Source organism: Schistocerca gregaria, chromosome 5, assembly GCF_023897955.1.
Source record: "Schistocerca gregaria isolate iqSchGreg1 chromosome 5, iqSchGreg1.2, whole genome shotgun sequence".
Classification (NCBI taxonomy): domain Eukaryota; kingdom Metazoa; phylum Arthropoda; class Insecta; order Orthoptera; family Acrididae; genus Schistocerca; species Schistocerca gregaria.
Genome location: NC_064924.1, coordinates 576,185,773 through 576,210,039, shown reverse-complemented (window position 1 = coordinate 576,210,039; position 24,267 = coordinate 576,185,773). Strand labels below are relative to the sequence as shown.

The 24,267-nt window shown below is 37.7% G+C and overlaps 1 protein-coding gene across 1 annotated transcript in view; it reads right to left on the bottom strand.

Moving 5' to 3' along the window:
- The window catches only part of LOC126272248 (RNA-binding protein 8A), a 66,714-nt gene that overhangs the window by 9,198 nt on the left and 33,249 nt on the right, over positions 1 to 24,267 (bottom strand). The window contains exons 2-3 of the mRNA XM_049974960.1: positions 20,421 to 20,558; positions 6,249 to 6,385 (exon numbers count right to left, since the gene is read on the bottom strand). Of these exons, the coding sequence (XP_049830917.1) occupies positions 6,249 to 6,385; positions 20,421 to 20,558 (275 nt within the window). The remainder of the gene's footprint in view (positions 1 to 6,248; positions 6,386 to 20,420; positions 20,559 to 24,267) is intronic.

Sequence of the window (24,267 nt, the reverse complement as noted above, 5' to 3'; positions counted from 1 at the left end):
ATACGACATGAAACTTTTTCTAAAGTTTTGTTTCCTTCACACCACTGGTGATGTTCACCCTATTTTAGAGAGTTTTTATGCTTACTTTTAAACTGTAAAACAATACAAAAATAGATCACCCACACTCAATAGGTTCATGATTTCACTGCCACTAACAGAAGCATGCTTTGACACAAATGTAATGTCTATTGACAGCTGCTGTCCATTTACTGAAGAATGGTAATAAAATTAGTGTGCCTGTGTTAAAAGTGGAGAGCAACCATTGGAACTCTTGAATAACTGCTATGAATAAATGGCTACAAAGTGGCACCACATCAATGAGGTGCTAATGCAATGAAACAAAAGTCTAAGCTGTGGAAATTCATGAGAAGAAAATTACTCGCACTGGGTATTGGAGCATACAGCACAGGATTAACTCTTAACAGAACTATGTTCCCATACTGTCTTGTTTCACAATTTTGGTAACTGCGTAGCTCAGTGCCACAGGTGATTAAGTGCCTCTGCCGCTTATTTTGAGATAGGGAATAGAGCTGGAAGGCAACACCCTTGTCTATGTGTGCCATGAATGACAACAGCTGTACTGTGTCTCTATAATACTGTCACAATCGAGCAAATGTGGCACTACAAGAACCTCTGTGGTGCCACAGATGACTAAATGGAAGGCAAGACAACTAATAAAGTGGATGAACAATGTTAGTTAACCTTTGACAATTCTGCTTCTTGTGACAATGATAGGATGTACCAAACATACAAATGTACTTCCAGTGATGTAACAGCTAAGTTTGTTTGTTGCAATGATGCAACTTTGAAAGACAACTGACTGAATAACATGTAAAGTGATCTGAAAATTTCTGACAGCCTAAAACCTGAATTTTTTGCCTTTCACATGCATATGCTCTACTGACTGAGGTATGATTTTAACCAAGTAGCACTTCAATGTATGTAACACTACTGTCTCACTGTGGACAAAAGCAGAAGAGAGATCCCAGAAGACATAAAAAAGCTATTATGAAAAACTTTATAAATGTCAGAAGGTGCACATATCTGTACGAGGAAAACACATTAAGGCCCCAGAAATAACACATAAAGCATGCAGCTGTTATAAGGATTATAACAACCTGATATATTGGAAAGATCATTAGACATATACAGTAAATTTTACAGTACTGACTAGTCACAAAAAATACTTTTCATCATGGGATCAGGCACATTAAACTCTATTTGAAGACATTGTAATAAGGCAATGGAATCAAAACATAACATGGCTGGAGAAAAAATTACAAGAAGCTAGTGGCATGTTGTTTGTATGAAGTGAAAGTGAAACATTGTGCATTCCAGATGGAATAATTGATTTGGTGTTACAGCGAAAGCAAGCAAGTAAACTGTCTGCTTCTGATATTTGAGGAAAGCATGGACTACGCAAAACTCCAAGAAGTACAGAGGAAATGACCCTGAAATTTACTTACTCTTTCAACATAAGATTCACACATCAGTCAGAAACACAATATGGACAGGGACTGAAAGCAGTGGCGAGGTAGTGAGACACTGGATTTGCATGTGGAAGGACAGCAGTTCAAGCCCTGAGTTAAACTTTCCTCAATTTCCCTAAATTGTTTAAGGCAAATGCCTGGATGGATCTTACAAAAGGTACAACCGATTTTCTTTCCCCACCCTTCCCTCAAACTGAGGTTGTGTTCCATCCCTAATGACCTTCCTTTTTAATGTGAATATAAAATATGCTGAGATGACAAATGTTATGGGATACCTCCTAATATTGTGTCAGACCTCCTTTTTGCACAGCATAGTGCAGCAACTAGAGATGGTATGGACTCAAAAAAGCACTGGAAGTCTCTTTCAGAAATATTGAGCCAAATATAACCATTTTCAATCAACAATTGGTTCAGTTTGACCAGAGGACCCAGCCCATTGGACATAAACACAGCCCACTCCATTATGGAGCCACCACCAGCTTGCACAGTGCCTTGTTGACAACTTGAGTTCATGGCTTCATGTGGTCTGCACCACTCTTGAACCCTACCATCAGGTTTTAACAGCTGTGATTGGGACTTATCTGGCACTCATCTAGTGTTCAAACGATATAGTCATGACTGCAGTAGAGGTGCTGAGGGCTATGTTGTGCTGTTAGCAAAGGCATTCGAGTTGCTCATCTGCTGTCATAGTTCATTAATGCCAAATTTTGCCACACTGTTCTAAAAGACATATTCACTGTACATCCCACATTGATTTCTGCAGTTATTTCATGCACTGTTGCTTGTCCGTTAGCACTGATAACCCTATGCAGATGCCGCTCCTCTCACTCATTAAGTGAAAGCCTTCAGTCACTGTGTTGTCTGTGATGAAAGGTAATGCCTCAAATTTGGTAGTCTCGACACCCTCTTGAAAGTGTGACTCTCAGATTATTGAATTCCCTAGTGATTTCTGAAATGGAGTGTCCCATATGCCTACCTCTAACTACCATTCCACATTCAGAGTCTGTTAATTCCCGTCGTGCATTACAATCACGTCGGAAACCTTATGACATGGATCACCTGTGTACAGAAGTGACAGCACCACCAATGTATTGCCCATTCATACCTTGTGTAAGTGATACTAAAACCATCTGTATACGTATATATCGTTATCCCATGATTTTTGTCACTTCGTTTCAGTGTATTTACCAGCTGACATGAATATGACAATAAAATTGCACTTACAAGAAACAAATTCTTCCAATGACGAACACACATTAGTAGGTCTCTATGCCACCACGTGTTCAATATGTATGAGATTTACATTTCCATCGGATTCTAGGATACTTGCAAATCTGTGATGCAAATGCTGCAGCATTTATAGCGACACGGAATAAGCTGCATAAGGTGCTGAGCATCAAGCTGCATGGGCACAGTTCCACATTATTCTTTGAAAACAGGTACTGAAATAGCAAAATGAAGGCGTGAACAAGAGCCGTATTGGCATTCACGCTGCAGAAAATGTCACTCACACCAGTGTTATAAATGGGAGCAATATGTTACAAGAGACAATTACAGATCTACAATTTGGGAATACACGATGAAGTACACAACGTTGGCTACATGTACATCAGAGTGAAAACATTGATTGAAGGGCCCTGCAAGATCAAAACATATTACAGTGATTACCCTGGGGAGTATAAATCAAAATTTAAAAATGTTGATGCTATCCTATATATCACAAACATTGTCAGATTTTAGGTTTGTAAATAAAAGCCCTTTGTTCTACAACACAATTACAATTCTCAGAAAAGTGACTCTGCTATTATTGGAAAAATAAAACAGTACCATCCTAATGTGTATGTATCAGAGTCATTGCATCTACAGAGAAGAAACAGTCACATTTCCACAAACATGGACAACATCATGTTCTTGTCAACATTTGCTCAAAGAGAAAGGGGCGGGAAGTTTTTATCAGAGACATGCCAGTCTTTGTAAAGACAGCTCACTAACCACAATTGTTCACAATTTTCTATGATTTCTAACTACAGACTCCAGTGACTGTCATTCAATAAAGATAAAATGTTGCTGTCAGAGTGAACTTATGGAAACAACACCACACTTGTACCCCCACATGCATGTTATTACAGTGGAAAAAATGATCTCCTGAAACTCAAAGTACACACATCCACCATACCACAAATTTTACAAGACTGACTGTGGTTGTGGAAAAGTGCATGTGCATGTTCTTTATTTTGGAAAAAAGACTTTGTCCAAAAGCTTTAATGTTTTAGCAGCCATTTTCAAATTTTCCTTTCTGTGACTCACTACCACCTCTACATTGTGAGTAGCAATGTATTTTATCCAGAATGATAATTTTCTTTTATGCAATCATACTAGCATTTGCTGCAGTGAATTAAGATACATTAACAGAGATACAAAAGCGTTAGACATTTATATAAGCTGCAGCTAAACTATGAGCACCACGGTAAGCGGAATGAATAAAACGGGTAGCAAAGCCTTGATTGGTAATGCAAATAAATGTAGGCACACAAGGTATATCTTTTTACTTGTAGCAATATTCACACACAATTTCGAATTACAGAATAGTTTCAATCGTTTTTTTTAAGTTTAATTGGGAATATCTCCGGCAGTGAGGAGTTCACAACAATAATTTTATTCATTTACTGTATAGATTCATTCAAAGCCAAACCTTGAGTTTCAAGATTTTTAATACACGCAGGTACGTGGGAAAAATGAGTGCTAATCACAGCAATGTCTTTTCTAATACCAGAATCATTAAAAGCTTCCTTGCACTTGCAAACTGCCAAGACCTCTGCACTATCAAAATGATTTAGTACCTCTCTAATGGCCTCAAAATGTTCATTGTAAAAAAACACGGCTTCGACCCACGTACTCCAATGAGTTACCACTGGATCGAGAGGTTAAGGCAAATTTAATAGTTTTTCTTTTTAGGTCTTAATGTGAACAGGAGCCTTTCGAAACACTTTCTTTGTGCATGCAATCAGTTTATTTACATTCACAAATGCGGAACGCACTTCTTCAGCATGGCCATGTACTCCATGAGCTAAGCAAGTCACATGAATCAAATTGGGATAAAATACCGGAGGGCTTTTCCTGCTTTGATTATATAGGGAGCAGCATCTGAAATAAACATAAACACCTGCAGAAGATTCTGGAAACATTTTTCTAAAACCCTCATTCAAAAATCTGGCGATCATAGAATGATTTACTTTTTCAAGCCTTTGCAGGCTCTTCTTTTTAAAGCACCAACAATTAAATTTGCAATGTAACCACCACAAGTGACTGTAGTTTCTAAACTGAAATCCAGATGAAACTCCTTCACTGCCTGTTGCTTCCAGAACAGCTACGTAAATTGTTGGTATGTAATTTTTACGCAATGTTGATTCATCTGGTACATTCTGATTTAAGCAATATTTGTGCAGGAAGCCTTTTGGCATAAGGTTTGAAAGTTTGTGAAGAGGGATATTACTCCCAATGAATGCTTCACATAGATCCATGTTAAATCGACTTTCTTGGTTACCTTTGGACAAATCCCTGCTACTACAACTTGCTGTTGTCAGAAGTTGTTGTCGTGGCCCTTTCTTCTGCATTCCTGTGATGTGAAGGCTTGTCTTGATATGCTGGTAGATTGGAAACTTTTTTTGTGTGTAACGTTTTTCTTGCAAACTCAACACTATAAAACAATTTCATCAGATGTAAATGTTCCAGGATGGTCAGCTATTTATGAAACGGCATTTCTTTTTTTTTCAGGTGGCATGGTGCACAACAAGTTACACACTACACGCGGTAAACACATTTGACTGTGTACAAGTAAATAGAAAGCTAAACTGAAACAATGGATGTACGACTAGAAGCCTGCATAGTTTAATTTAATTGTTACCAATGTGTACGGTATGACAGTGGAGGGAATTAACTAGGGGCATGGGTGCAGGAGCACTGGCTGTCTGCCTGTTCCTGTTCCGCATGATTTCGCTAGACACTGATTGCACACAGTTCTAGGTCGTGGTCAATCTGTGAGACATCGAAACTAGATCAATCTAGAGACTGCCTGTCAAAATTTTTAAAATATTGTAAACATAGAGTGAAAATATGTATTATCACCAGTTTTTAGTTAAAATAGGCAATAACTGGTAAAAAGGAACCAAATATGCAAATGCATAAGCAACATGCAAATGCATATAATCCAGTCTCTAGTCGTTACTGTGTGGTAACACTTCAGGACGCAGCATCAGAGATAAAATGAAAGTTTATTTTATTACTGTTTATTTAAACAGTGATTTAGCTCATAAGTTTATTTTATCAAAGGACTTAATGGCCAAAAGCTATGATTGTGTGATTCTTTTTATTGTGCCTATCACGACTCAGCATCTCTGCTATATGGTGAGTAGCAACTTTCCTTCTCTGGTATTGTTACATTCCATCCTAGATTTTCCATTGTTCAAAATTTAATATTTGTATTTCTGTATTTAACTGGTGCTGACACAGGTAAAGCCCAACGCTTATTTCTCCACTTCCTAGTTTATTTTGGTAAATAATAAGATTATTAAATTTGCTTTTCATGTCTGTAGCATTTTGGTGGTTGATATTTTAATTTTATCACACTCTTATATGCAAAATACGACCATTATGGCTCTCTTACAGTAAAACAAAAAAAAGATAAAACAAGATGCATAGTTTAAAAAAGAAACATCTTACTATCAAAAACATTTAATCTAAATTTTTGGTTTCTCTCACCTTCAAGTATCCTGTACGCCTGTCAAGGTTCAAGTGAATGTTCTTTATTTCTCCAAATTCAGAAAATTTATCATGTACATCATCTTCTTGAGCTTCTTCATGAACTGATGTCACAAACAAAATCCAGCCTTCCACAGCTAAAAATATAAAAAAATTATAATAATAAAAAATAAATTAAAAAAAGGATATGAATATTAAGAGTGCAGATGCCTGTAGTTACTAATTACGTTTATTACAGTTAATGTAGGCTTTCCTAACACTATTTCAGCCTCGAGGAAAGTATGTGCACCAATACTTGAAATAAGACAACTGGAACACAAACGAGAGACAGTATTTAAAAATGAGCAACAAAAGACTATTTCCATTATAAAATAAATGTTTCATCATTTTTATTCTTGTGTATTGTCAGGCTTAACTTGTGGGGAAACAGCACAGTTTAAATTTTGGTTTTGTTGTTGTTTCAGTTCAGGGCTTCTTTTGATGATGGTGGTTATGAATCTAACGATATAAAACAGTTTGATTGTCAGCAACTCCTTAATCAAGAAAGTCAACTCTAACGGTAATATGAAAGGAGATATGATAATGGTCCAGGCTCATTGACCATCTTATCATAGTTAAACTCAAATGGTGTGATATTTTCAAAGGAGGCAACTTAGATTACTTGAAACGACAGTAGTTTAAGGGGGAAAAAGAGGGGAATGGTGGGATGTCACTATGGGAGTAGCACCATCTTCAAGTGCTCATCTTTTATCTGCAGAGAGGGGAACAACCTCCACTATACAGCATGATCAATGCAGTATATGCTATGGCGAATCTCAATAGCACCAACATTTATTCTCTCTCAAATCGGGCAAAAAATGTAATACTTTTAACTGAACAGGTTATTAGCTTATGAAGATAAAGTATCAGTCTGGTATGGAATGCAGCTGGAGTCCCTTTATGCTAGAACTGTAGCGAAAGGCACTCCCTCCAAGCCCACACTGGAAACCAAAACGAAACAGTAAATGACATTAAATTTTGTTGTAATATTTGCTGTCACATGTAAAAAACTTTACTTGCTGTGCAGCTATCACATCATCTGTGAATATCAGGGGCAGGGGATTACATAGGTTTAGGCCTCGCTTGACATTGGGGAGGGAGGTAAACTCAGTGAGAATATGGGTTATCATCAGGAAGGTATCACAGTTGCACTGTGGTGGGTTCTCATGGCATACAATAGCTTTTTGCTGAGAGGCTACACGAAAAATCTGTCATGCCTCCATGGCACTTTTAAATATCCTCAGCCGTCATTCTACACATTAGCTTTCAGAATTTAATAATGATTTTTTTTTCTCTCCAGAATCCCATACAAGAGGATCAAAGAGCAACTAGAGGAAGAATTAGGTGAATACCAAGAAGGCTTCAGACCTTGGAGAAGCTGTGCAGAACATATCACCACTTTAAAATTAGCCATAGCATATTACAAGAAACAAAATAAATCTCTTGTAATAACCTTCATGGACTTTAAAAAAGCATATGACTGTATCCATAGAATTTCAATGTCAAAAATCTTAAGAAATTTCGCGCTCCATACAAAATTAATCAAATTGATAGACCTCACCTTAACCAACACTGTATCAAAAGTAAAGTTCAGGGGGGAACTCTCTGAGCCATTCATCATAAAAAAAGGTTTAAGATGAGGAGATTGCTTGGCACCCCTGCTGTTCAACTGTGCTTTAGAGTACATAATGAGGGAATGGTACAAGACTAACCCAAAGAACATCCAAATTGGAAGACCCAAAGACAACATAAGTTTAAATTGTCTAGGATTTAATGATAACCTTGCTCTCTTGTCCAGCAGTATTCAGGAAACCAAACAACAAGTTATCTCACTACAGAAAATAGCATAGGAAATTGGTCTTGGAATATCCTTTGAAAAAACAGTCAATATTTTAACTGACCCACCACTCAAACAAAATTGCCATATGAAACGAGGAAATCAAAATTGTAGATAAATTTAAATATCTGGAAGAAATCATAACATATAACCTCAATGAAAAGCCAACATGGAATAACAGAAAAAACGAATTGACTAGAGCACAATATATAACCAAGAGCACCTGCAACATAAAGAGCTTGTCAATAGCAACAAAATTACAACACTACAAAACAGTCACTCAACTAGAAATAACATATGCAAGTGAACCATCTTCAAAACAACCAACACCGCACAAATAGACAAAACACTCAAAATAGAGAGAAGAATCATCAGAATGTGCATCAACAAATTGCACCAGAAAGACAGGCACTGGAGAGTAGCTACAAACGAAACAGTCTACAAGGAAATAGAACCGGTAATGAGTACAATCAGGAAGAAACAAATTTCATTTTTCAGACATCTAATCAGAACACCAGAGAACAGGATCATCAGGAGGATAATAGAAAAATTGTGGAATAGTAAGTGCAACATTAAGTGGATTACAGAAATCAAGGAAGATATGGATGAGCTACAGATTACATTGGAAGATCTAAGAAACAAAACTGACAAAACCAGGAAACTCACAAACAAACCAGACTACAAATGTGAATAAACAGACAGACTATAGGAAGGGTAATGTCCGATGAAGAAAGAAGGATGAGATCCGAGAGAATGAAGAAGTACTGGACTGATAGGATATATAATGCTCGTGGTTCAGTGCCTGGTGCTCCAGGTATTTTGATGCATGCCCAAGTGGATCACATTCCAAATGAATGTGACTGTGGTTGTTAAAAGATCAAAACATTTTGGAGATAGCACTGATCTATTGTCTGTAGGCAGCCCATGGAGTCGATGCACTCCAGGACGTTTTTAGTTATTACAATTTTGATGTATGCAATGCTCTGTAAGTGGCTATCAATCTGCAGCGGATGAAGTACTTGGCTGCAATATCTGTTCCTGGATATGCAGTCTATGCATAAATGTCACTCAGAATTTGCCTAAGCAGACAGCATGAATAACATAAGGGTTTAAAATTTGACAAATTATGACTGCATAATTATGAGTTACAGGCATCTAACCCTTGCTGGTGGGATATCTACTTCTCTCACAGACCGTTGGTGGGGCTCCTGTTGCTAATCACATATCACTGTGGTGGGCAGTCTCACAAGCCTAGTACTGATGGTGCTGTCAATTTGTCAGTACAGCATCCATAGGTCAGGCAGGATACTATCAGCACTTTGAATTTGTGGTTCATTTCCATGGAGTTGTTATCGACAAACTGGGGGGCATTAACTTTCATGATTAAATTTGCCTTTAGCTGGTGTACATGTGATCATGCTAGAGTATTGCCAAACAAAAGGCCTAAAAACTGGAACAGCTCAACTACTTCGAACAAATCGTTACCCATATAAAGATCATATGAGATTTCACAGATTTGAGTCTGTAGAAAATGTGTGACGAGGATTGTCACTGGAGATAATTTTCACCTACTGATTGATGGGAAAAATGATCATGTCAATTAACTAAGTAATAATGATGTTTTATCAAGACAAGATATGTATGAACTATTTTTTGCCTCTGATATTAAATGGGTTAAAGCTGCAGACACGAGACATACACCTGAAACGAAAGTCGAGTCCCGCATATGAGGTGAAAAAAACTGTTACTCAGTTGTCTAGTGTGGAAGGCTTTTGTGGCAATATTATGGAGTGAAAGACAAGCAGAAAGAACAAACTTAGAATATGTGTTGACACTTTTTTGGGGTAATAGAAAGCAGATGAAAGTAAAGTGAGCCCCCTCACAAACTTTCACAATTCGAGCAGTGCAAGGCTACTGAGTGCAACTACAACACATGCAGACAAGGACACCAGCATGAATTGCACAATTTTTTAGTGCACCTATTGTGCAGAAGAGAGAAATGGTTGTGAAGCACAGATACACCTGCAGGAAGACAGAATTCCTACTGAAGTATCAATCTCACACTCCTTGGCGTGCTTATTCACTCATGTGTTGCTGTAAGGATTGACAGCAACACTAACCATTTTTGAATGGATACGTAACACTGATTTTAATTTTGCTTAGATAAGACACAGCAGTCAGGAGCCCAAAGTCAGTTGCATAGTCTAACAGAAAGGAGGAGGTTGTGCTGCTAGGTAGTTCGAACGGTAGAGATATGGGCCAGCAGTTGCAAGAACTGTTGGGGAGTGAGTACCACGTCACCAGCATTGTGAAGACTAGTGCAGGGTTGGCTCAAGTGACTGACAGTATAGGAGAGTTATGTAGGAATTTTATGGAGGAGGATTAGGTAGTGATAGTGGGTGGAACAGGGAACAGTCTTGATAGGGATGGGAAATATGATGTAGATGGTGACCTGGTAAAGATAGCTACTCAAACTGGTGGCACTAATGTGCATTTCTTGCAACTGTTTCAGCGTCATGACCGGCCTCATCTTAATACGGCTGTTAGGCGTGTTAACATGGGGCTGGGGAGGGTGCTGATGGCAGAGGTCACATGTCAATGGTGCAAGTTGGGTCCATCATTAGACCAGGATTTACTAGGCATGATCTGCACCTCTATAGGTATGGGAAGGGAAGGCTGGCAAAGCTTATAGGTGACAGTGTAGTGGGTGGTGGTGGTCGGACCACTTATGGAAAAATTCCTGTAGCAGTTGGTGTTAGAGCTACACCTTTTTTTAGAATGAAGTCAGCTGATAGGTATACCTGCTTAAAGGAAGTCCCTCTAACTAAGGGCTCACCTTCAGAGGATGTAACGTTTCCAAGTAGAGAAGGAATTAGCATATTTCATCAAAATATAAGAGGTATTAGAGATAAAGTTAGTGAACTGCTTATAGATGTTGACTCTGAAATTGTTGGTATATCAGAGCACCACTTAAATAGTTTGACAATTCAGAAGCTTCCTTTACCAGGATACAGATTAGCTGGCTGTACATAAAAAACAGTATTCCATTTGAGTTCATAGATGTATCATGGCATTGCACTAAACAGATATTTGAATGTTGTGCAAGGACAGTTGAACTTAGAGAAACTAAACTTATAATTGTTGTTGTTTGTAGGTCCCCTAACTCTGGCTTCAGAGCATTTCTGCTCACACTAGAGAGGGTTCTTGATTCACTTTGTAGGAAGTAGGCTACCAGAAATTAGTTATGTGTGGTGACTTCAATATAAATTTTGTATATGATAGTGTAAGAAAATGGATGTTGGCAGATCTCATAAATTCATATAATCTGATACAGACTGTGTTTTTTCCAACTAGGGTGCAGGGGAACAACAGCACAGCCACAGACAATATTTTTATTCATTCTTCATTACTAGATGGGCATTCTGTTAGTAAGAGGGTGAATGGCCTTTCAGACCACAATGCACAAATTTTAACACTAAAAGGCTTTAGTATACAAACAAATGTCGCATTTAATTACAAATTATGTAGGAAAGTTAATCAAACAGCAACAGCGAGTTTTTTAAACCTTGTCAACGAACAAGAGTGGCAGGATGTTTATAGTGCCAATAACACAGATGATAAATATAATGCTTTCCTTAACAAATTTCTCATGCTCTTTGAGAGTTGCTTTCCATTAGAACGTTATAAATGGGGTACTAGCAGTAACAGGCATCCCAGATGGTTGACTAGTGGGCTAAGGGTATCAAGCAGAACCAAATGGGAATTATATTAAAATGTTTGTAGTTTGTAGTAAAAATATTTCTATTACAGATAATATCAAGTATACGTAAAGTAATTAACAATCATTTTCTGAACATTGCTGGTGAATTAAATAAAAATTTAGTTTCTACAGGGAACCATATAACTTTCTCGGGAAATGCCATTCCAAGATTGATGTCTGAAATACTCCTCTGTGACACAGACAAGACAGAGATTGAGTCAATAATTATATCACTGAAAACTAAGGACTCTCATGGTTATGACAGAGTGCCTAGCAGAATATTAAAGTACTGTGATCACGATACACTTGTTAACCCTGTATTTAGCCATATTTGTAATTTTTCCCTTAGGAATGGTCAGTTTCCTGAACGATTAAAGTACTCAGTAGTAAAGCTGCTTTCTAAAAAGGGACAAAGGGATAATGTGATAATTTTAGACCTATTCCTATGCCATCTGTATTTTAGACCCATTTCTTTGCCATCAGTGTTTGCAAAAGTTATTGAAAAGGTTGTGTATGTAAGTATAACTGATTTTCTATCAAATGTATGGCTTTAGACGTTTAACAACTGAAAATGTTATATCCTCTTTTCTTTGTAAGGTACTGAATGCATTAAACAAAAGATTTCGAACGCTAGGGATATATTTTGATTTAACTACGGCAATTGATGGTATTGACACAAAATATTGCTCCAGAAGTTTGACCACTACAGAATACAGGCAGTAGCTCACAATTGGTTCACTTCTTACCTTAAAAGCAGACAGCAAAAGGTCATTATTCACAATTTTGAGAATGGCTGTAATGTGGGGTCTGAGTGGGGTACAGTTAAGCGTGTGTGTGTGTAGGGGTGGGGTGGGGGGGTGTGGGGGGGGGAGGTGCCCCAAGGATCAGTGTTGGAGCCACTCCTGTTCATTATTTATATAAATGATATGCCCTCTCCTAACACGGGTAACTCTAAAATATTTCTGTTTGCTGACGACACTAGCTTGGTTTTTTGTTGTTGTTGTGGTCTTCAGTCCTGAGACTGGTTTGATGCAGCTCTCCATGCTAATCTATCCTGTGCAAGCTCCATCTCCCAGTACCTACTGCAACCTACATCGTTCTGAATCTGCTTATGTATTTATCTCTTGGTCTCCCTCTACGATTTTTACCTTCCATGCTACCCTCCAATGCTAAATTTGTGATCCCTTGATGCCTCAGGACATGTCCTACCAACCGATCCCATCTTCTAGTCAAGTTGTGCCACAAGCTCCTCTTCTCCCCAATCCTATTCAATACCTCCTCATTAGTTACATGATCTACCCACCTAATCTTCAACATTCTTCTGTAACACCACATTTCTAAAGCTTCTATTCTCTTCTTGTCCAAACTATTTATCATCCATGTTTCACTTCCATACATGGCTTTCAGGAACAACTTTCTGACACTTAAATATATACTCGATGTTAACATATTTCTCTTCTTCAGAAACGCTTTCCTTGCCATTGCCAGCCTACATTTTATATCCTCTCTACTTCGATCATCATCAGTTATTTTGCTCGCCAAATAGCAAACCTCCTTTACTACTGTAAGTGTCTCATTTCCTAATCTAATTCCCTCAGCATCACCCGACTTAATTCGACTACATTCCATTATCCTCGTTTTGCTTTTGTTGATGTTCATCTTATACCTCCTTTCAAGACACTGTCCATTCCGTTCAACTGCTCTTCCAAGTCCTTTGCTGTCTCTGACAGAATTACAATGTCATCGGCGAACCTCAAAGTTTTTATTTCTTCTCCCTAGATTTTAACACCTACTCCAAATTTTTCTTTTGTTTCCTTTACTGCTTAATCAATATACAGATTGAATAACATCGGGGACAGGCTACAACCCTATCTCACTCCCTTCCCAACCGCTGCTTCCCTTTCATGCCCCTCGACTCTTATAACTACCCTCTGGTTTCTGTACAAATTATAAATAGCCTTTCGCCCCCTTGTATTTTACCCCTGCCACCTTTAGAATTTGAAAGAGAGTATTCCAGTCAACATTGTCAAAAGCTTTCTCTAAGTCTACAATTGCTAGAAACGTAGGTTTGCCTTTCCTTAATCTTTCTTCTAACATAAGTCGTAAGGTCAGTATTGCTTCAAATGTTCCAACATTTCTACGGAATCCAAACTGATCTTCTTCTACCAGTTTTTTCCATTTGTCTGTAAAGAATTCATGTTAGTATTTTGCAGATATGACTTATTAAACTGATAGTTTGGCAATTTTCACATCTGTCAAAACCTGCTTTCTTTGGGGTTGGGATTATTATATTCTTCTTGAAGTCTGCGGGTATTTCGCCTGTCTCGTACATCTTGCTCACCAGATGGTAGAGTTTTGTCAGAACTGGCTCTCCCAAGGCCATCAGTAGTTCTAATGGAATGTTGTCTACTCCCGGGGCCTTGTTTCGATTCAGGTCTTTCAGTGCTCTGTCAAACTTTTCACGCAGTATCCTATCTCCCATTTCATCTCCATCTACGTCCTCTTCCATTTCCATAATATTGTCCTCAAGTACGTCACCCTTGTATAGACCCTCTATATACTCCTTCCACCTTTCTGCTTTCCCTTCTTTGCTTAGAACTGGGTTTCCATCCGAGCTCTTGATATTCATACAGGTGGTTCTCTTTTCTCCAAAGGTCTGTTTAATTTTCCTGTAGGCAGTATCTATCTTACCCTAGTGAGATAAGCCTCTACATCCTTACATTTGTCCTCTAGCCACGCCTGCTTCGCCATGTTGCACTTCCTGTCGATCTCATTTTTGAGACGTTTGTATTCTCTTTTGCCTGCATTTTTACATTTACTTCTTTCATCAATTAAGTTCAATATGTCTTCTGTTACCCAAGGATTTCTACTAACCCTCGTCTTTTTACCTACCTGATCCTCTGCTGCCTTCACTACTTCATCCATCAGAGATACCCACTCTTCTTCTACTGTATTTCTTTCCCCCATTCTTGTCAATTGTTCCCTTATGCTGTCCCTGAAACTCTGTACAACCTCTGGTTTAGTCAGTTTATCCAGCTCCCACTTCCTTGAATTCCCAGCTTTTTGCAATTTCTTCAGTTTTAATCTACAGTTTATAACCAATAGATTGTGGTCAGATTCCACATCTACCCTTGGAAATGTCCTACAATTTAAAACCTAGTTTCTAAATCTCTGTCTTACCATTATATAATCTATCTGATACCTTTTAGTATCTCCAGGATTCATCCATGTATACAACCTTCTTTTATGATTCTTGAACCAAGTTTTAGCTATGATTAAGTTATGCTCTGTGCAAAATTCTAACAGACGGCTTCCTCTTTCATTTCTTAGCCCCAATCCATATTCACCCACTATGTTTCCTTCTCTCCCTTTTCCTACTGTCAAATTCCAGTCACCCATGACTATTAAATTTTCGTCTCCCTTCACTACCTGAATAATTTCTTTTATCTCATCATACATTTCTTCAATTCCTTCATCATCTGCAGAGCTAGTTCGCATATAAACTTGTACTACTGTAGTAGGCATGGACTTCGTGTCTATCTTGGCCACTATAATACGTTCACTATGCTGTTTGTAGTAGCTTACCCGTACACTTTTTTTTTTATTCATTATTAAACCTACTCCTGCATAGCCCCTATTTGATTTTGTATTTATAACCCTGTATTCACCTGACCAGAAGTCTTGTTTCTCCTGCCACTGAACTTCACTAATGCTAAATCACAGTAAGACTCAGTTTTTACAGTTTCTAACACATAATTCAACAAAACCTGACACTTTAATTTCACAGAATGGGCATATGATTCGGGAAATTGAACAGTTCAAATTTCTAGGTGTTCAGATAGATAGTAAGCTGTCATGGAAAGCCCACATTCAGGATCTTGTTCAAAGACTTAACACTGCCATTTTTACTATTCGAACGGTATCTGAAGTGAGTGATCGTTTGACATGAAAATTGGTCTACGTTGCTTATTTTCATTCACGTATGTCGTATGGTGGTATATTATGGGGTAACTCTTCCCATTCTAAAAGGATATTTTTGGCTCAGAAATGGGTGGTTCGGGCAATAAGTGGTGTAAGTTCGTGAACCACCTGGTGACTCCTGTTCATGAGTCTGCATATTTTGACACTGCCCACTCAATATATATATTCCTTATTATCTTTTCTTGTTAACAATATTAGCTTATTCCCAAGAATAAGCAGCTTTCACTCACTTAACACTCGGCAGAAATCAAACCTGCATTTGGATCGGGCTTCCTTAAGTCTTGTGCAGAAAGGTGTGCTGTATACTGCTGCATCCATTTTCAATAAGCTACCACTTGAATTCAAAAATCTTAGCAGTAATCCATGGGTTTTTAAATTGAAACTGATAAGTTTCCTCATAAGTCACTACTCCTATTCTGTAAGGGAGTTCCTTGAAAAATTAAGCTGATTCTTGTTGTACTGTTGATTGTGTTTACTTAAACTTATGGACTGACTTTTTTTGGGTTCATAAACGTTTATTTTTATCTGTTATTTACTTTTATGTTGTAATTTCATGTACTGACATGTTCCATGACCTTGGAGATTTGCTCGTCAATTTGGTCCTATGTAACTTGACGTGTAAATAAAGAAAAATAAATAAAATATTTTGTGTAAATTTTTGCTTACTGATTTCATACACATTTTGTTTGCAATAATTTGGTGCATATGTAGATCTCTCATTTTTAAGCTCTTCTTTTATGTTTTGTATCGCTTCTGAGATGATAATTTATTGTGATTTAAAGTAGTTTTAAATACGGACTTTTAATTAGCTAGATCACTTTCAGGTGTTCATGTATTCTCCTTATTGATATCTATGTATTTATAATTGCTACTATTGGGTTTTGGGTTGTTTGGGGAAGGAGACCAGACAGCGAGGTCATCGGTCTCATCAGATTAGGGAAGTATGGGGAAGGAAGTCGGCCGTGCCCTTTCAGGGGAACCATCCTGGCATTTGCCTGGAGTGATTTAGGGAAATCACGGAAAACCTAAATCAGGATGGCCGGACCAGGGATTGAACCATCGTCCTCCCGAATGCGAGTCCAGTGTCTAACCACTGCGCCACCTCGCTTGGTAAATTGCTACTATTATGAAATCTGAAGTACTTTAATGTTTTATTATGATCATTGTGACTCGTGGTAGGCTACCTGTACAGAACATGTTTACTTCTATGATTTGACCCTTAGTCTTTGCGTCTTACTTTAATCCTGATGTTTAATAGTATGTCCAAGTTTAGCAGGGATTATGTACCTCAGGTTAATTAACTTAGTTTTTGAAGAGGTGTCATCATTTTTTTACTTTCTTTTTACTCTACGTGCTTGTTTTTAATATTTCTAAACACACACATATTCGGCAAGCCATCATACAGTGCATGCAGGAAGGTATGTTGTACCACTACTGGTCACTTTTTTTTCTGCTTCACTCACAAATGGAGTGTGGGAAAAAATAACTATCTTTTTGCCTCCGTACAAGCCATAATTTTTCTCATCTTTGTGGTCCTTAATGCAAAACATACGTTTGTAGCAGTAAAATCATTCTGCAATCAGCTACAAATGTCAGTACTCTAAATTTTCTCTGACATGTTTCATAAAAGAACATTGTCGTCTCAACAGATTCCCATTTTAATTTTGTAATATTTGTGTGTTGACTGAACCTACTGTTAACAAATCCGGGAGCATATACAAATCTTCATTAATTTAGTATTAATATTATGAGGCCCAGAGCAAGTGAACAATAGAGATCAATTACATTCCGTAGATTGGGCATCTGTTCCTTCAATATTATTACAGTTGTTTCTAATTAACTATCGCGATGCTCCTTATAAACTATCGCGATGCTCCTTATAAACTATCGCAATGCTGCTTATAAACTATCAATATGTACATCATTAATTATTAAGACGTTTCTTATTAATTATTTATACAATTAATAAGAAACATCTTTAACAAAACGGAAGGGAACTGATGATCAATCTATGGTTCTTGCTCTGGACATCACAATATTACATCCTTGACACATTGGAAACATTCGTTGTCACCAAATCACCTGTAAGCAACATTTGGGCTGGTTAGCAATTGGATGGGTGACTGTCTAGGTGCACTGAGTTCCACTGGATTTGGGACATGAGGTGTCCAAGTGAAATACATGCACCAGGCCAATGGCCATACGGTTATTACCGTTATTATTATTATTATTATTTTCAATCTTAAATCTTTTGGCTCCAAAATTTACGGGATCCTGATCAGGATTATTTTCACCTTGTTTCCACATTCTCCAGACCTTAAATCAAGAGGTTTTAAATTTTAATTTTTAGAGGAATTTGAAAGCCCTTACATGTAAAGCACCAGTAGATACTTTAAGCCTACATACTTGTATTGCCGAAAGCAGTGAAACCGTACAAAGTACTTTAAGTGTACGTTAGCCCAACTAGGACTCAATATGACAGCACGGTGATGCATGTATCAATATTATTGGAGGATATTTTGAATATTTCATGGAACTGTTTCCTCATGTATTCTGGTGAGTTCTGTTCCTGTATGTTTTGCATTATTGAAGTACTACAAAAAAGGTAGAAAATGATGTTTAACAAGAAGATAAAAGTGCTTTCAGACCCTTGTTCATGTGTTTTCTTCTATGTGTGAGGAATGTATCTTGAAAATGAGTCACAAATTTTTGTCGCAACCATTCCAGAAACCTTTGTCTGACAATGTATACTTCTATAAAATAGAAAGAAACTTCCACATGGGAAAAATATATTAAAAACAAAGATTCCAAGACTTACCAAGCGGGAAAGCGCCGGTAGATAGGCACAATGAATAAAACACACAAACACACACACACACAGAATTTCGAGCTTTCGCAACCGGCGGCTGCTTCGTCAGGAAAGAGGGAAGGAAAAGGAAAGATGAAAGGATGTGGGTTTTAAGGGAGAGGGTAAGGAGTCATTCCAATCCCGGGAGCGGAAAGACTTACCTTAGGGGGAAAAAAGGATAGGTATATACTCGAGCGCGCGCGCGCGCGCGCCACACACACACACACACACACACACACACACACACACACACACACACACACACATATATATCCATCCATACATACACAGACACAAGCAGACATATTTCTCTTTGTGTGTTTGTGTGTTTTATTCATTGTGCCTATCTACTGGCGCTTTCCCGCTTGGTAAATGTATATTTCTAACTACATGTGCATTGTCATGCATCCAATCACTGGTATACAGTAAACATGAGAAGTAGATATTCATTATTTCAATTTTTGCAAATTTTACAGCATTAAAAATCTGACCAGATATTACTTCAATGGACACAGCATGTGTCTAATGTATCAAACATAATTGTGAAAGACGTACACAATCTGCTTCTTCTGAGTACCTAAGCACATTTATGAGGTGAACAAATGTGTATGCTTTGACAAAGCATTCTCTACGGCACCCATTTAAAAAAACTCCACCCGAACAGTCTATGGAGGTCTAACGGTACTGACCAGTCACCGTGTCATCCTCAGCCCACAGGCATCACTGGATGCCGATATGGAGGGGCTTGTGGTCAGCAAACTGCTCTCCCATTCATATGACAGTTTACAAGACCTGGGCCGTTACTTCTCAATCAAGTAGCTCCTCAGTTTGCCTCACAAGGGTTGAGACTGCATTCATATTAAGCATGGGATTAGAAGATTAAGTTAATAAAAATATTTTCTTTAGAGAAAGAAACAAAGTCTGCAAAAGAAATAAAACATATGAACTAGCTATTGAAAAACAGCACTTGACTGTGGTAAGACCTCAGAGTCTGTAATGATTATTAAAGAATAAGGAGAAATGCGATAACACTTTTCTTTCATAAATATTCCATTACTAAAGAATCATCACTTCAGGAGTGCAAAAACAGATATAAAAGTGATCAAAACATAAAGCTTTATTACCAATACTACATGACACAGAAAAAAGCAGCTTTTTGGCAAATTCTGACAAAGTCTGACAAAAACAAAAAAATCTGTTTTTGGTTTTTATTTCTTTCTCAAATTTGGGTTTCTCTGGTCCAACGCTGGAGGCAACTTTTGCATCCATCCAAAACTTGCATATCTTTCATTCACTTGCTTCTGCATTCTCTCAACCCTTACTCTTGCACTTTAATACACTGACAAATATGTCTTTTCTTTTGTGTACAACAGCCATGCTACTATTGCTTTTATTCCAGTAGTTCATAAGATTGTTTCTCCTATCCTCCTTGTAGTGTAAACTTTTTTTCCTTTTCAGTTGATGTGGTTCTATTTTATATAATGACCATAGTTACTTGCAATGAGAAAAAATGAAATCTCTGAAAGTTAAACAGATTCTTTCAAAATCATAGAACTATTACAAGGCCCAAACAAAGGTAAATACTCACTCATGTCTGGAAAAACTAAACAAACTACACAAAAATTGCAGCAAAGTAACAATCAATATTTAACATGGAAGAGATGCAAATTATAATACAATTTTAATTTAAATAAACAGAATACTTACATCTCTGTGGACCAGGCTCTTCATCTCCATCTGCATCCATGCTTTCATATTCTTTAATATCCTCTCTTGCAGAATTATCACTACCAAACCCACGACCCTTTCTCTTCTTTGCCTTCTCCTTAAGACGTGCTATTCCCTCTGTGAACATAAAGCACAAATATAAAAGTCAGATATTGGAGTATATTACATATTTTTAATAAAAGTATATAGTTTAGATACAAAAACGTGACAACAGAAGTCATATTTATTATGTGCACCAATCTGCCAATTTTGTTTGTTGACTTCATTACAGGTCATATAAAACTTGACATTAAGTTCGGCATTACTATAAGAAAAACTCTAGGTTGACAAACAAAACTAATGTATAGCTTCGCTGTATGTTTTCAAATTAAAAACACTATTACATACGACGATTGGAACTTTAATAGTGGCAACTATTTATTTACAATTTATACAAAATAGATAACTGTTTCAAAGTATTTCTGTTCTTCAAAAATGGTCACCAGCATTGGGTGTAACCCACTGCCAGTCATGTGGAAGCTGCAGGTCAACATTCGTAGCACCAATTGTGTTGATAGTTCAGACAAATCCCTCTAAAAATTCTTAAATGAAGGTTATGAAGTGCTTGCCTCAATTTAAGACTCAAGTTGAAGTCACAAGAGCTTAAGTCTTTGGAGTGTGGTGTGTAGTACATCAATTCCGTGCCGATTAAAAAACAGTCACAACTTGCACCCTACTTGCATGAACATTGTCCTGCAAAATGAAGGTTGTGTCCTGCAGAAAGTGTTGCTTATTCGTTCTCTAAGATGGTTGCAGACTGTGTTCCAAATATGAACAGCTGAGAGAAATGATCAGCAACACGTTCTGTAGGACCCTCCCATCATTTTGCAGGACAATGATCAAACACATTTGGTGCAAGCTGTGAATGAACTGTTTGATCGATGGAGCTGAGATGTGCTGTACCATCCATCACACACCCCGTACTTAAGCCCTCGTGACTTCAACGTGGTTCCTAAACTGAAGGAAGTACTTCATGGCACTTGTTTCAGAACTGTTAAAGAGATCTGTTGGGCAACAGACCACTCCACTCGAACTATCAGTAAAACTGGCAGGCATTCCTCAGGGCATCCTACGACTACCATGTCACTGGAAACAGGCTGTACACAATGCTGGTGACTACACCAAAGGACAGAAAAGCTTTGAAATGAATATCTATTTTGTGGAAGATGTAAATAAATAGTTGCAAATATTAAAGTTCCAATCCTCATAGATGGAGTGAGTTACTCCAGTGCCAGCAGTGGACAGAACTGTAAAAGACTAAGTTATACGGCTACCTTTAGCATAAAAAAGACCTACTCATCCTGGAAAATCCATGATGGAATGTAATAATATTAGGAAAAGGATAGTTGCCACTTACCACATAGCGGAGATGCTGAGTTGCAGGTTCGCACAACAAAAAGACTGTTGAAAAGTGAGCTTTTGGCCAACAAGGCTTTCCTCAAAAATAGACCACACACACACACACACACACACACACACACACACACACACACACACAATGACCACAGTCTCCAACAGCTGAAGGCAGACTTGGGTTGTTATTACCTAATCATCCTGAATATTTATACTTTTGAGTCTTTCAATTGTATTTAGAATGTGATTTTATAAAAAAACATTTTGCAGAAAACATTGTACTTGAGCGATAGTCGAAAGTGTGTAAGTGAATGAATCAAACAATACTAAATGTTTCTGCTAATTTGTAGCCAACATTTTTTGTAACTAGTAATGCTATAACTCATGTTTTGGAGTCATCTGGTTTAAAAGAAGTATGGCTAGTTTGTTTATCATGAAATTTCAACATACAATTGCAGAAATGATGAAGTGTTTATAGCAAAAATGTGAAAATAAAAGATAATATTGGGTGCTACATATAAATAAGGAAACAAGCTCCAGCAATGGCAGGTTGTTGTGGAAATATTCATATTATTCTGTCCCATTTTTTGCAGTAATGCTATAAAATCCCACTGAATGATAATAATAATTAAAGATCCCAATACCACAACAGATAAATGCAGACTTTACAAACAACAAATAGAAACAGTAGATCACATCACAAGCGGATGTGCAATACTAGCAAATACAGAATACCCCAGAACACATGACAATGTAGCAAAAATTATACATCAACAGCTTGCCTTACAACATAAACTTATAAAACAACACGCCCCCACATAAAATGTACTGGAGAATGATGAATACAAATTATACTGGAACAGAACCATTATAACAGATAAAACAACAACACATAACAAACCTGACATCATACTCACCAATAAAAAGAAGAAATTAACACAACTAATTGAAATATCCATATCCAATACAACAAATATACAGAAGAAAACAGGAGAAAAATTTGAAAAATACATCCAACTGGCTGAGGAAGTCAAGGACATGTGGCATCAGGATAAAGTTGACATTATATCAATTATACTATCAACTACAGGAGACATACCACACAATATCCACCAGTACATCAACACAATACAGCTACATCCAAACTTATATATACAACTACAGAAATCTGTAATTATTGATACATGTTCAATTACCTGAAAGTTCCTAAATGCAATGTGACATATACCCTACAGTTAAAAGGAAGTCACACTTGATCAAGGTCCGCATCACTTTCCATTTTTGACCAGACATAACGTCTGAGAAAAGAAAGAATACTACTACTACTACTACTACTACTACTAATAATAATAATAATAATAATGTTGACACCCTTTTGCTTATGAGTTATCTGTAATTCCCTGTCCTACATGTTTACATCAAATTCCGCATCTTTCAATGAAAAGATTTTCCACTCTGGGCCGTAAATTTATTTATTTAATACTAGTGACCCCCCATGAACCATGGACCTTGCCGTTGGTGGGGAGGCTTGTGTGCCTCAGCGATACAGATGGCCGTACCGTAGGTGCAACCACAACGGAGGGGTATCTGTTGAGAGGCCAGACAAACGTGTGGTTCCTGAAGAGGGGCAGCAGCCTTTTCAGTAGTTGCAGGGGCAACAGTCTGGATGATTGACTGATCTGGCCTTGCAACATTAACCAAAACGGCCTTGCTGTGCTGGTACTGCGAACGGCTGAAAGCAAGGGGAAACTACAGCCGTAATTTTTCCCGAGGACATGCAGCTTTACTGTATGATTAAATGATGATGGCATCCTCTTGGGTAAAATATTCCGGAGGTAAAATAGTCCCCCATTCGGATCTCCGGGCGGGGACTACTCAGGAGGATGTCGTTATCAGGAGAAAGAAAACTGGCGTTCTACGGATCGGAGCGTGGAATGTCAGATCCCTTAATCGGGCAGGTAGGTTAGAAAATTTAAAAAGGGAAATGGATAGGTTAAAGTTAGATATAGTGGGAATTAGTGAAGTTCGGTGGCAGGAGGAACAAGACTTCTGGTCAGGTGACTACAGGGTTATAAACACAAAATCAAATAGTGGTAATGCAGGAGTAGGTTTAATAATGAATAGGAAAATAGGAATGCGGGTAAGCTACTACAAACAGCATAGTGAATGCATTATTGTGGCCAAGATAGGTACGAAGCCCACACCTACTACAGTAGTACAAGTTTATATGCCAACTAGCTCTGCAGATGATGAAGAAATTGAAGAAATGTACGATGAAATAAAAGAAATTATTCAGATAGTGAAGGGAGACGAAAATTTAATAGTAATGGGTGACTGGAATTCGAGTGTAGGAAAAGGGAGAGAAGGAAACATAGTAGGTGAATATGGATTGGGGATAAGAAATGAAAGAGGAAGCCGCCTAGTAGAATTTTGC